This window comes from Penicillium verhagenii (assembly GCF_028828195.1).
Source record: "Penicillium verhagenii strain IBT 33310 chromosome Unknown utg000007l_segment0_segment0, whole genome shotgun sequence".
Taxonomy (NCBI): Eukaryota; Fungi; Ascomycota; class Eurotiomycetes; order Eurotiales; family Aspergillaceae; genus Penicillium; species Penicillium verhagenii.
In genome coordinates, this window is record NW_026643171.1 from 2022576 (window position 1) to 2037102 (window position 14527).

General features: G+C 48.9%; 3 protein-coding genes across 3 annotated transcripts; 1 reads left to right on the forward strand and 2 right to left on the reverse strand.

Annotated features, from left to right (window-relative positions):
• Nucleotides 1-325: 325 nt before the first annotated feature.
• N7466_007438 (uncharacterized protein) lies at nucleotides 326-2818 on the reverse strand (the record flags this gene model as incomplete). The annotated part of the gene is made up of 1 exon (XM_057166827.1): nucleotides 326-2818. One exon carries the CDS (start codon nucleotides 2816-2818, stop codon nucleotides 326-328), a length of 2493 nt encoding a protein of 830 aa, XP_057019868.1.
• Nucleotides 2819-3255: 437 nt separating this feature from the next.
• N7466_007439 (uncharacterized protein) lies at nucleotides 3256-8900 on the forward strand (the record flags this gene model as incomplete). The annotated part of the gene is made up of 5 exons (XM_057166828.1): nucleotides 3256-3321; nucleotides 3612-4020; nucleotides 4101-4229; nucleotides 4723-5123; nucleotides 5184-8900. The coding sequence occupies 5 exons, from the start codon at nucleotides 3256-3258 to the stop codon at nucleotides 8898-8900; spliced, it is 4722 nt and encodes a 1573-aa protein (XP_057019869.1).
• Nucleotides 8901-10102: 1202 nt separating this feature from the next.
• Nucleotides 10103-14464, reverse strand: N7466_007440 (uncharacterized protein; the record flags this gene model as incomplete). The annotated part of the gene is made up of 6 exons (XM_057166829.1): nucleotides 10103-12320; nucleotides 12390-12986; nucleotides 13048-13072; nucleotides 13136-13312; nucleotides 13360-13425; nucleotides 13480-14464. The coding sequence occupies 6 exons, from the start codon at nucleotides 14462-14464 to the stop codon at nucleotides 10103-10105; spliced, it is 4068 nt and encodes a 1355-aa protein (XP_057019870.1).
• Between the last annotated feature and the right edge of the window lie 63 nt (nucleotides 14465-14527).

Below are 14527 nucleotides of genomic sequence, written 5' to 3' on the forward strand. Positions count from 1 at the left end.
AGCTCCTTGATTAGTACCTGTGCCATTTCAATGTTTTCAGTGTTCAAATGTTCACCTTCGTCATCTCTACTAAATACCACTTCACTAGTGCTTAACATGCTGTAACCATGCCGGACGACATGCCTATAATATGTCCCTTATAATAGAAATCTTCAAATGTTGACGTCGTACTGTGATAATGTAAACATTGAAGCCAGTTGAACCAACAATTAGGGGTTGAGGCTTCAGAATAGTTAACTTTACATAAGCTAAATGATAGATCATACACGCCAAATGCTAATGCGAATGCATACTTGAAAAATGAAAGGCTAAAAACAGAAGCGGCTTAGTAATGCTGAGGACCGCGATGCACGGGCTCCGTATTTCCATCCAACGCCAGGCGATTTCCATCATCACCTTCATAATAACGTCGTTCCCGAACGTAATACGGCCGCTCAACATAGTCACCCACGGGTCTCTCATCCATGTACACTTCCCGGCCAGGCCCAGTAGGGCGAGTACTCCCAACGCGTTGAATGACATCATGGGTCTGCTCCTCATACCGATGTTGAGGAGGTTGAGGTCGCACACTAGCAGTGCGAATCACCCTCTCTTGGGGGAGAGGAGGCTCTTCTACATAATTTTGACGACGAGGTATGTACTCAGCAACCTGCACACTACCAGCACGAGAATATGGCTCATGTCCTTCCAGAGGTGCAGCGTAAGTTTGTCTTCCACCAACAACAGGCCGAACATAATCAGAAGTGACGCGCCGGTAGACAGGCTGGGGAGGTGGCATTTCTTGAATATATCGGTTCTCAAGGTAGGGTTCTTGGACGATCGATGGAGCACGAACACTGGCAGTGCGAATAGGAGTTCGGTCTTCGTATACCTCGCCCTGTGGAGCCGGGGCACGAGATGGTGGACGAGGCGGTGGCGCCATAGTTTGAGTCCTCCGAGATGGTACCATTTCATACTCATTGCCGTGCTCATCAACAAAAAATCGGCGAGGAGGTGGAGGCATGACCCGAGTCGGTTGAGGTTCTTCATAATATTGTGCTCGGTAGGCTGGCTGTGGTTGATCGTCTACCTCAACGAATCGTGATCCATAAGGCGGATGGTCATCGTAGTACCTGGTTTGTTCTGGTAGGCGTCTTTCAACGACTGCGTAGGATGCAGATCTAATACCGTGCGGGTCGTGCTCAATGTATCCTCGGGAATATTCGGGTTGTCGAGCGTATTGAATATTGGCCACTCGTTGCATGTTGGGATCGTCACGCCTGATGCTCACTCGAGATGAAGTCCGTGGTGGTCCTTGTTCAAAGGGGACTTCACCATACTGATCAACCTCATATATTGGTGCTCGACCTGACGGCTCGCGTCGTTCAACCACGGGGTTGTATCCCGGTGATGAGATGTCAATGTATACAGGCTGTTCACGAGGCTGTCTGTTTTTCGATATGGCAGGGTCATCAGTGAAAGGTGGTGGGGATACCGGCTCCTCTTTAATGTAGGCATCAGAATGATCAGCATTCTGCCGCTTGTGGGATACTGGAGCATCAGGACCCTTCTCCTGCCTTCTTCGCTTTCGAGAAATGGGCTGTGGGGCTGGACCATTAGGACTGGCCCGGCCAGACTCGGGATCGGGGTAAACTCGATCTAATACATGTTCAAACCGATCATCCCGAATTTGCTGGACTGAGGGGACCTTTTGAGTTGCCAAGGGGGAGACACGAGAGGGTCGAGGAGCTGCTGGGGAGGTGATGTGGTTTCGGACTACTGTGACATTGTTCCCAGATGAAATTCCTTGTACGTCCCGAGACTGCTCTGCGTATCTAGCTCTGCCTTGGCCATTTGTCGCCTCTCGTTGATGATCCCTGTGGTCAATTGGCGGGGCCACCGGTGCAGGAGGCGAGTATTCGGGTTCCTCTAATGGTTCAACCGGCTGAGCTTTGTGATGCCGGCGAGCGGCCTCGGTTTGGCTGGGGCGCAGCTGCTTCTGGGAATGGGGAATGCGGTGGTCAGCAACAGAGTAAGCATCTTGCATTTCCTGATCAGATCCAGTCCTGTTCAGAGCTTCAAGCCGCTGCAACTCATCTGCAAATTGCTCTACCGGAGCCCTTGCTGCTGCACCTAGTGCCTGAGCCGGGACCACGGGAGATGGGTTCTGAAGCTCGCCAACAAGAGGCGGCGAATCAGGTGCTTTACTGGAATAATATGAATTCCCATCAAACGAGGTCTCAGATGGATCGCTCAGAGAGACAGGTTTCACAAGGTCAAGTGCCCTATTGAGAACATCTGAAACGTCAAAGTTCGGCTTCGTGTCCTGAACTGTAGGTTTCTGTTTTAAATCCTGCTTCTTCTGATCCAACTGATCACGCAGGGTTCTTTCCACTCTCTGTCGTTCTAATTGAAGCTCCGCCCTGACTAGATCATCCGATTTTGTCAAGAATATGGGATCGATTTCTGACGCCGGCTTAGCAACCACGCGAGCGATTGGTGCTCCACTGGTAGTAGCAGGAAATGGCGCGTTTCTAGGCGGCGTAGGTGCCTGAATGGCTTGAGAATGGCGAGTGGTATTCATGGGAGGTACAGGCTCTGAAGTTGTAGGATTGCTTTTCATCGCCTGTTGGGTCAAATGGCCATTTTGACCTGGTTGAGCCTTTGGCTTGCGCACAAACTTCTGGGGAACCTTGAGGCGCGGATGTGACCCTGAGAAAATCTCATCGCTGATTCTCAGAATCTTCTCATATTCCCGTACCTCATTGGATAGTATTGACGCGGAAGATGCGATCGGCCCTGCTGTAAGGTGAGTCGCGGTCCCATGGGCTGCCGCCATGATCCAAGGAAAGCTTGGGGGGAGAGATGAAAGGGATCAAGGTGAAGCTAGAGCAGTAGCTGCTTAGAGTAGTGGCAATAAAGTGATCAGTAGAGGGGAATATAACCTCCTATCACACTCCACACTGTTATTCGAGCGGTCAAAAGAAATGGCTTGATTACTTTTCTCAGATCGCAAGAACGGACTTGAAGCAAAAACAAGAAAAAGTGACGACGGGTGCTTTTTACGCTAAGGCGTATTAGGTAACGCGGCTTCTTCTCCGCGCTGCCAATGATAAGTCCCCAAACCAACTCGTTCTACTTTGGGTCCCCGACTGATCCCTCTAATTCCCCATGCCTCGCTCGTTCTTCTCCTTACCTGCTCGTCAGTTTCTTCGCCCTATTTCAAATATATCACGGTCACCCATCTCTCTCTCCCAACCCAATCGATACTTTACAATGACTGCCGATCAGGCTAACGGAGGTGACTCACGGCCGGTGTTCTTCTTTGACATTGACAACTGTGTAAGTTCAACGGCGATTGACCGGAGATTAACCCTGAATATGACTGCATTGGAAGTGACTTGCTAATTCAAAGCGTTATGTTTTAGCTTTACTCCAAAGGTTCGACTGCCAGGGCAATTGCGACTACTACATATAACAAATTAAGCAGCATTGCTGACCCTTGCGCCCAGGATGCAACATTCATGATGAGATGCAGAAGTTGATCAGTAGGTCATCCTAGCTTACTATAACCTACTGTCATGTGCGCTGGGACTGACCGCCATTGCAATATAGACAAATTCTTCTGCAAGCACCTCGATCTTACTACGGAAGATGCGCATATGCTGCACCAGAAATACTACAGGGAGTACGGCCTTGCCATTGAAGGGTTGACTCGCCACCACAAGATCGACCCGCTCGAGTTCAACGAAGAGGTGGACGATGCTCTTCCCCTCGATACAATCTTGAAGCCAAACCCCAAATTGCGCACTCTGCTAGAGGCCTTGGATACCAGCAAAGTGAAGCCTTGGTTGCTCACTAATGCGTATGTGAGCCATGGAAAGCGAGTGGTAAAGCTGTTGGGTATTGAAGATCTGTTTGAGGGTATCACGTACTGCGACTATGCCCAGTTGCCGTTGGTTTGCAAACCGAGCCAGGATATGTATGCAAAGGCAGAGAAGGAGGCTGGGGCTCCCAGTACTGAGTCGTGCTACTTCGTCGGTAAGTCGCCTTGAAATCCGTGACGTCTTGTGTCAAAGTCTAGATGCCTCGAGTATGTGCTGATCTTTTCGAACGTTCAGATGATTCATATCTCAATTGCAAGCATGCAGCGGCCCGAGGTTGGTCAACTGCTCACTTTGTGGAAGAGGGAGTCGAGATTCCTCGCGTCCCAGCATCAAAGTATATGATCTCAAACCTTGAGGAGCTACGTGTCCACTTCCCCGAAGTCTTCAGGGCGTAATACGGACCTGCTCACCTGAACAGGAATTTGTTTTGACGAGTTCAACGATTTTGTTTCTTATTACTAGAGCCTAAAGGTTGTTGTACATACTACTAGCCACTCCCTTTGGTTGCGGTCGCGATTTATTTCTGGGGATTGACCAAGTTTACATAGAACAATAGACTATCATTCTAATTATTAAGATACCCCCCAACTTATAAAACAAAATCTTTCCGCCTGTTTTAAATGGAGCAGATGTTTGTTTCTTGTTGAAAACGAGCTGGCTGCGCGTACGTACATAGTACTACTCAAGTGGTGCTAGTAGTATGTCATCATTTATGCCTCAGGCAACAATTGATCGGCGCCGCGACTCCTTAGTGTCTCCGTCCCTCTTCTCCCAACTCACATCGACAAATACCTTTAGCTACAATTTGAGCGCATTGTGGGTCCTTGAACCTTTGTCCTCACCATGTCTGGTCAAGATATATCACCTGGCACGGTGATCACCTTGACCGACGGACGACAGGCCATCGTGCGGTTCATTGGCAGCACTCACTTCGCAGTTGGAGATTGGATAGGCGTTGAATTGACAGACGCTACGGGCAAGAACGATGGCGCAGTCCAAGGAGAGCGATACTTTGATTGCGAACCAGGTTATGGCATGTTCATCCGACCGACAGCCGTGGGCGCGGTTTTACAGCAAGCTCCGCGGGAGAGTAAACAAAGGGCTAGAGCCGGTACCAATGCAACTGCCGGCAGACCATCGATCTCAACAGCTGCAAAAAAGCCACCTGGAGTACCACCGAGTGCGATTAAAAGACAGAGCGTCAATGCATCTACTCCCACCCCGGCTGGGAAGATGGCCCCCCGGTCGTCTCTAAGGGTATGTTATGATCTTCGGCAATGTCCCGCGCAAAGTACTTATTACTATTTATAACTTCAGTCTCCAACGAAATCCCCAACGAAACAGCTATCCTCGGGCGCCCCTGCTCGTCCTTCGATGGGTGGTACTTCGCGCACTTCCACCGTGGCATCTAATCGACCTCGGCCAGCACCTACCACCCGACCCTCAGTCGGCCCATCCTCAACCTCGGCATCAACACCCAGGTCCTCTCGTACATCTGTGTCTGGCTCGGCTAGGACTTCGCGACCAGGATCTCAAACCAACGTATCAGCGCCCGGATTATCGAAACGGCCCTCCCTACGCCAGGTTGTCCCTACAAAAGTGTCAGATGGGGGGGAAACAGCAACAAGAGATCCATCGGAAGAGCCAACGGATGTTGAATCTCCAGATAACGAAGATGGTCAACAGGGTTCCGAGATGGCACTCCCGCCCGCGGCTAGGTCCTCTCGCCAGTCCATGGCTGCCACGCGCTCTACGGCCCCTCGGCCTGGACCTACAATGTCCACGACTCAGCGCCCGGGGCAAAGCGCTGCTGTCAATCGAGAGCTGGAGGAGCTTCAAACTAAGCTCCGCGTAATGGAGAAAAAGCGGACTGACGATCGTGAAAAGATGAAGGCCCTCGAGCAGCTGCAGTCTGAGCGTGATAAATTCGAATCTATCATTCAAAAGTTGCAGGCGAAATATCAGCCCCAGCAAATGGAAATTACGGATTTGCGCAAGAAACTGAGGGATACTGAGGCTCGTTTGGAGGAAGTCGAACGGATGCAGGCTGAGCATGAATCTCTCATGGAAATGGCGGGTCTCGACAGGGAGATGGCAGAAGAAACCGCCGATGCCTTCAAACACGAATGCGAAGCGCTGCGGTCTAAGATGGAAGAGCTTCAATTAGAGGTCGAGGTTCTCCGCGAGGAGAATGAAGAGTTCAGCCAAGTCACAAGCCCCGAGGAGCGATCTAGCCATGGATGGCTGCAAATGGAGAAAACCAACGAACGCCTTCGCGAGGCTCTTATCCGACTACGCGATATGACGCAGCAGCAAGAATCAGACCTGAGAGACCAGATCAAGGAATTAGAACAAGACCTTGAAGAGTACTCCGCTGTGAAATCTGATTTCGAGGCTTCGAAAGAAAAGCTGCTGGTTGCAGAGACCAATGTTGATGATCTCAAGCAGCAACTAGAGACTGCTCTGGGTGCCGAGGAGATGATTGAAGAGCTTGCCGACAAAAACATGCGGTACCAGGAGGAGATCGGTGAGCTCAAAGCTGCCATTGAAGACTTGGAGGCTTTGAGAGAAATCAGCGATGAACTGGAGTATACCCATGTTGAGACTGAGAAACAGCTCCAAGAAGAGATCGATTATCGTGATGGCGTGTTCAACGAACAATCCAGGAAAATCACCCAACAAGATGAAGTCATTGAGGATTTGGAGTACACATTGTCTCGCTTCAGAGAACTAGTGACGAACCTCCAAGCTGATTTAGAAGATATGCGAGCGTCTCAGCAGATCTCAGAAGCCGAGGCCACTGATCTCACGACACGATCTCGCGCAATGATGGACTTGAACATGAAGCTGCATGCCTCGGTATCAAAGGCTCAGACAAAGTCCATCGATGTTGAACTCAAGCGTATGGAGGCAGAAGAAGCCGCACAACATCTTTCGATTGTGAAACTCTATTTGCCTGAATACTATGAAGGCGAGCGGAATGCCGTCCTGTCTTTACTTCGATTCCAGCGTGTGAGCTTCAAGGCTGCTGTGATGAGTGGCACGATTCGTGAGCGCATCGCCGAGCAATCTGCAATCTCAAGCCACGAGGAAATCTTCAATGCTTTGGGGGTCTCTGAGCATCTTCTGTGGATCTCGACTGTTTGCGATCGGTTTGTGACTTATATTAATGCCTGCACACCGGAACAATTCAATAGCACAAAGGCCGCTTTGTTTGAAATGGAGCCTGTGGAGCGCACACTTAACTTCTGGATTGAGAATTTGAAGAAGAACGAAGTCAACATGAGCAAGTTTTCTGTCGAATTGCAACGATCTATCGCTCTTCTCGCGCATCTGGCAGAAACCATTCTTCCATCGAGTCCGGAGAACTTTGCAGGTGAGATATGTATGCGTGCAAACTTATCTCAGGCATACCTCGACCATGCTGCTACGGCCATCGCTCGACTGAAAGTTCTCATCCAGTCCAAATTGCCTGCTCCAAAGAAAGCCGGCGAAGGAAATGAAGAGAGTGAGGGTGACGAAGTCGATACAAGCAATGAAGAAATTGAATTTGCTTTCAACAAACTCGATGCTTTTGTTTCCCATGCTCGTGGGTCCAAAGTAGCGATGGGCAAAATCTACCGGGCTGTTGAAGATTTACGCTCAAGATCTCTTGTACTTTCAGAGCAAGCCGATGAACCATTCAAGAAGACTGAGGTCTTCACGCGAGGGCTCTCAGAACTTGCTCGAAAGCTGGGCGAAGCTGTGCTTAGCCTAACGAGTGATGAAGGTCGTGTTGAGCCCTACACTCTCCAGGAAATTCTGGACAGTATGTCGCAAGCCGCCACCGCTTTTCTGCAGGGCTCGGACAATCCCACCGACGGAAATGACCCGCTCGCCTTGCTATTAAATACATTGCGGGACCTGGCCAGCCAACTTGATGAGCTCGACTCAATCTCCTCCGATCTTTCTCGAACTACTGAGTTTGAGAGAGGTGCATTCCCTTGGATTGCGCGTGCAGCGGAGCTCAAGTCCAACAAAACCATTTCACCGGACGCCGACGAAGAGATTCGTCGCCTCAAGAATGAGGTTCATGAAGTGTCCACCGCCCTTGGCGTTAAGGACAACACTCTGGAAGAGCAAGGTATCAAAATCGAACTCCTCGAGTCGCGGATGAAGGAAGCAAGCAAGAAAGCATCCATGGTCAAGGATCTTGAGGCCAAGATTGAAGAGAGTCAGACTATGAGCGCCGAGCTGGAGAAGACTGTCGAACGACAGAAGAAGGAGCTTCAAACCGCCGAAGCAGAACGAGACGAATATAAGAATCGCCTCGAAAGAATGAAACGCGTTTCTGGAACTGCAGGTGTCACAACTACAGGCGGTGGTCTCGTCATCGATACCGAGGCTTCTTTGGCGGCAATGCACGAGAACGAAACTCTTCGTGCCGAAGTGGAAAGTCTTCAATCCGCCGTGCGTTATCTGCGCGAAGAGAACCGCCGTGCGAATCACATGGACCCGTATTCTGTCCAACGTTCAACTGATATGTACGCCTGGCTGGATGCACCTCTTACTCGCTCGACTCCTACGGCAGAGCAAGAGAAAATACAGCGCACAGCTCTGGAAAGCCGTGATGTCTTTACTCATCTGCTCAAGCTCACCAAGGACTCTCGTGTCCCAGATCTGAAATCTACAATGGTCCCACGGGACAACGAGGAAGAAGGTACTATCAACCGCACCGCATGGCGTCCATCCAAGTCTCGACTCCGGTACCAAGTGCTCCGGCAGCGTGAGAATTTCGAACACTGGTCCGAATGGCGTGACGACATCGTCAACCATGAGCGCGAACAAGATCGACTGGCTGCTGCCAAGCGCGAGCGTGCGCTGCGTGATCGCATTCCGAAACATGCCCACAAAGCCTCTGTTGAGTTCCCCCAGGGCCTTGGTCATGGCATGATGGGTCGTGCATGGCAAATCCTGGGCATGCAAAATCCCCATAAAAACAGCTCACAAAGCGGTCCTGTTCCCGATGGTCTGGAAATTGTGTCAGTGGAGTGAGTTTGCCTCGAATCTCTTAGCCTGTATAGTACAGACGATGCGCAAGTGCTTTCGTCTTGATTTTCTTTCTTCATGTGCATCCCTTTTGGCTTCGACAAGATACCCTCGCTGCACATATTTTCATCACATATCATTGTGTCAATTCTATCCATGTGCAATACATTTTAGGCCATTTGGCTGAAGATAAGACAATGCATCAGTATGTCCAAATACAAATGCCTCGTAGTACTATGTAACCCTTGGAACAAGATCGGGTCCCGGAGAGGTCCACTTCCAAGGATTTGGGAAAATGAACACAACTCAAGTTTGTGTTTGGGGCTATGGGTGAAATTCTAGAGCATTTGGGCAAGCCATTCAATGTTGAGAATCGCATGCATGAATGATGCCGATGATGGCGAGATCGATTCGGATAAAAAAGACCCGAGCGAGATATTCCACGATGAGCGATTTCCTCCAATAGGGAAAGTTCATGGGAAGTTCTGGATCATAAGGTCCATCCCATTCTACCAAGCGGAGATCCATGGCACTGGAATTCTCGCCATATGACTGGTTTTTGGCGTTCTCCAAATCGGCGACAGAAGCGTTGGTCGAAATTGGGACATGGATTGCATCCTTCGTTTTTAAATGATATGTAGCTCGTGTTTTGGTGTTGATACAGTGGGCTGAAAAGATGCCAATGATAAAAGAAGTTGACATGATCTATATAGTACTCACTTCCAAACTTGTAAAGAGAGGAGTATTCATCTGTAGAAGTAGAACCGTTTATCCGTGGCTCCGTCGTACAGACTCGTACTGTTTTCCCAAAAGTTTATCCGATTGGCCAACAAATATACTTACAAATCAAGTAGTTACAGGACTGTCCTCAAGGCTCAGAGATCAGGTCGGGCCACCTCTTCAAACTTCCAGATGTCCCGCGCCACCTTTTATGGGGTCAAGGTGGTCCAACCTGTACTCTGGGGTTTACTCCGTACATGAACAAAACATCTGTTACTCCGTACACAGCACCAAAATCACCCTGATTGGTCACCCTCCGCTTGGCAACCGCGAGGAAATTAACGTCATGTGGTGATAAGATAAATAGATAAAGATAACCTCCCACTTGCCAGTTGAAAAGGTTCAACCGTTCAAGGGCAGTGGATCAAGCGGCGTCCAAATCTAGTATGAAATTATGGTAATAAATTAAGGGTCCATACATAGTATTGCTAGTATTCCATTTCCACTGTACCAGCACCACCCTTGTCGAGCAGCATTTTCATTACTGCCTCCTGCTTGGTCATACTAGCGTATAAGAGTGGTGTCCAACCTGAGTCACTTTTGGCCACAAGATCAGCACCCTTCTCAAGCAGTATTCTCACTACTGCCTCATGCCCTTTTTCTGCAGCTAATGAGAGTGGTGTCCGATTGAATAGATCTTTGGCCTCAATATGAGCACCCTTCTCAAGCAGTATTTTCACTACTTCCTCATGCCCATTTTCTGCAGCTAATAAGAGTGGTGTCCGATTGAATAGATCTTTGGCCTCAATATGAGCACCCTTCTCAAGTAGTATTTCCACCACTGCCTCATGCCCATTTTCTGCAGCTAATGAGAGTGGTGTCCGATTTGATTTATCTTTGGCCTCAAGATCAGCACCCTTCTCAAGCAGTATTTCCACCACTGCCTCATGCCCATTTTCTGCAGCTGATGAGAGTGGTGTCCAACCTGATTCACTTTTGGCCTCAAGATCAGCACCCTTCTCAAGCAGTATTCTCACTACTGCCTCATGCCCGTTCCTTGCAGCGAAGAAGAGTGGTGTCCGATTTGATTCATTTTTGGCCTCAAGATCAGCACCCTTCTCAAGCAGTATTCTCACTACTGCCTCATTCCCGTTCCTTGCAGCGAAGAAGAGTGGTGTCCGATTTGATTCATTTTTGGCCTCAAGATCAGCACCCTTCTCAAGCAGTATTTTCACTACTGCCTCATGCTCGTTGGCTGCAGCGAATATGAGTGGTGTCCAACCTGATTCACTTTTGGCCTCAATATCAGCACCCTTCTCAAGCAGTATTTTCACTACTGCCTCATGCCCGTTGGCTGCAGCGAATATGAGTGGTGTCCAACCTGATTCCCTTTTGGCCTCAATATCAGCACCCTTCTCGAGTAGTATTTTCACTACTGCCTCGTGCCCGTTTCCTGCAGCCAATAAGATTGGACTGGAACTATCTTTGGTCTCAAATTCTCCTTGCTTCTCTACAAGAAGAGAAACAACCTTCTCATGTCCGTTTCTCGCAGCCAAGCTGATCGCTGTATATTGAAATTCTGGTCTGTTGTTCATCTTGATCTTCTTTTCACTCAATAGAATTTGGCAGATTTCAAGATGACCCGCACTTGCTGCATGGTGCAAAGCAGTATACTGCTCCAGATCTTGCGCATTCACATTGCAAAAGGCTAGAAGAATCTCAACAATAGCTTTGTATCCGAGTTTTGCCGCAATATGAAGTGCAGGAAGGCTTTCACCGACTAGCGGAAGATTGCAAACAGTTTGCAAATCGGGTCCCGCAGCCTGTACAATTGACAGAAGGGGTAAATGTCGCTCCTTCACCGCCCATCCGAGGAGACTGTGGAGATGGGAACGTGTCGAACGGCCACCAGGGACCCAAGGGTGGAAATTCCAAGTTTCATTAAAAGACATGACGAGCTGCTCGAACTTCTTCCAGAATGCCGATGAACGAGGTATCTGCTTGGTTTGTAAGGCCCAGTTTGCAACGGCGTAATCGAGGAACTTGTACTGTTTGCGATCTGGCGTTGATGATGTGCGTATCCCTCGGATTGGCACAGAGGCATAATGCTTCTGGTCCGGGGGCTTTTGGAAAAACCGTTTGGTGAATAGTCTAGGTAGTGCCCTTGGTGCGAAGAGGATGGGGGGTGGGACAGTAACCATGGCTGTTTCGTTCCTTCGCGTGCTCAGTTGAAGACTGAAGTCCGAGAAAGAAAGATAAGCAACACAAAACTCCCCGCACTCAAGAGCACCTTGCGCTGTGGATGGATACCCCTGAATGAAGATCTTGCTTCGACTTTTCTCGAGATATTGTTTTACCGAGGGATGTGCAAAACGTACCCGGTTGTCTGTGGAATCCACAACAACAAGGTTTGCACAGCATCCGATAACAAACTCTTTTCCCGGGATCTTCTCGGCATTCCACGCCGTGTCTTCTGAGTCAAAGGCGACTGCCTCTCGCAATTCTTCGACATGAAGCGGGATGTTCGCAAAGCTAACCCATTTGAGTACCTTGAGAACACGCCTGTCCTTGATATCAATTCTCTCAATACAACGGCCGTATGTGTCTTCCAGACCCTTTGGTAGCGAAGCTAATGCAGACCGTATTGCTTCATCCGTATGGCATGTGTCCCAAAGAATCTCTAACTGGAGATAAACCCATAGGAACCTACGCCAGTCAGTATATAATCCACGGAATAAAACTCTGGTAGAGGCCTGGGAATCGGGACAAGCATACATCTCGCTTGACTCAATCAAAAGCCTCCGCGGAATCTCTGCAGCCAGCATAGGATCATCCGTAATTTTTCGGTGCATGGTCTTGTCAGTGATGCTTGCTTCGATATAGGTTTCGATGTCCTGCATAACATTGGCCGATGTCGAGATCCGACAAATCCCAGGCATGAACGTATCGATGTTTATGTATCCTGGAACTTGGTCCCTGCTGAATAACAAAATCCGCGATCCATTTGGGCGCCTGGATTCTAAGAATAACGACCTGAAGAGGCTCAAAAGGGATATCGCCTGTTCCCTATCCAGGGTATCCACGCCATCAACGACATAAATTGTGCCCGGGGCGCAGGGAAATAAGATGGTGAAAATGTCCTTCAGGTCTTCAAGGTCGGGCTTCACTCTCTTGCGTCCAAAATACTTCGTAATCTCCTTTGAGACATCTTCCGGAAAAGGTTTGGTGGCCTGGTGCAAAAATGAACAGAGTTGTTTTATAAAACTTGAGAGAATAGACAATGCATCGAGGGCTGCATGGTGATCTTTCTCGCAGTAGAAAAAGACGGTGGGATGGCGGAGATCATATTTCGCTGCGTCAATTATTGCAGTTCTATTAATTGTCAGATAATAATAAGCATGAGTACTACCCAGGGGCCAGGGGGTAGACGAACGCTATCATTGTTTTGCCCCAGCCAACTGATATGCGGTTGCGTATTAGTATAATGTTTACAAAAGACACTGTATAGAAAGTAGGCTTACTCTTTCCTGAGCACCACAAACTGGAAAAATCCTCCTTGGTAAACCATGCTTGGAAATCCGGATGATGAAGGAACCAGTCCGTGGTTCCAGCAAGTCGTTTCCGACTAAGCCTTTGATGGACTCTCTCGTAATCATAACTTGAGATCCGCTCAAGTAGCTCGTCAAATTCCTGGCCGTCTACAACTCGTCAGTTAACACTTGTTAAATAATATTGCAGCTCTCACCATATTTAACGACTTCACGATTGAGAAGTGTCGCCCTGGGTAATGGCTGTTCCCTGTAAGAGTATACTGGAGTTTGGTTAGATAATCGTGACCTACACATGCCTTGCACAGAAGACATACACTCGTTCATCGTTCCTAATGGTGGAGTGTCCGCAGTCTGCTCTCTATGCACTAAGGAGAGAAGCTCTTTGCCATAAGCTGCCGCTGTTGCTGCTGCGTAGTCCTGCCACTGCTTATTTTTATGTGAGTCGGAATAGTCGCAAATTCCTCGAATAACAAGGCATGGGAAGTTGTCCATCAAGCCAGCGGCCTCCATTTCAAAGCAAAGAATACCAAGATCTCGAGTCAATTTATCCCTGGTGCGGCCATGCTTTAATACTTGATTGCCAGAGGCAATAAGGCCGTAATGAATAACCGGATCATTGCTAGCTCGGTGAGGTCGTGTTACGACTCTCCGTGTGTCGCAGCTGTCGCAATCAATTTCCGGGTCAGGGTGATCGTACTCAAAATCAAACAAGAGATCCTGATCTTCGCCACAATATGTGAACTTTTTTCTCATCCTATGATTCCTAGCCACCGCCTCTGAAAGAAGAGAAGGAATTTTGCTTGGCTTCAATGCATGCTCTGATTGCAGTCTTGAGATCGCTGTCAAGAGAACTGTTGGTGGTTTGTTCAATAAACCAGTGCGTTCAAAGCGGCCATCAGTCACTGTTTTCCCATAATCGTACTGTATGACCCCTCCAAAATCCCTTGTTGGCTTGCTGACCACCACATCACCCAGCCGGATATCAACCTTTCCGCTTGGAGCGCCCCCTCCGATGCCTACCATGAGACAGAAGCGTATCGACTTGAAAGTGGATTGCATTTGTGTAGCCACTCTTGTGGCGGAGGTTGTGCCGTAAATCCCTGATGGGAGGCATGCAATGGCCACATTATGATCACATATCCGGCCCAAGATGTATGTGTTGTCATCGTTTGGCCTCGCCTTTAAATCTTTATGTGTCTCATCCAGCATAGCCGCAGCTGCGATCATCTCCAGGGGAAGTGCACAGATCCAGGCGACCGTATAGTCTTCAGGGCGAAAGCGTCTTGCTGCAGACGTCATTTGGATCCGTTCCGATAGCTGTTCTTGTTTCTCGGGATAATAGATTCAGAAGACTGAAGCAGG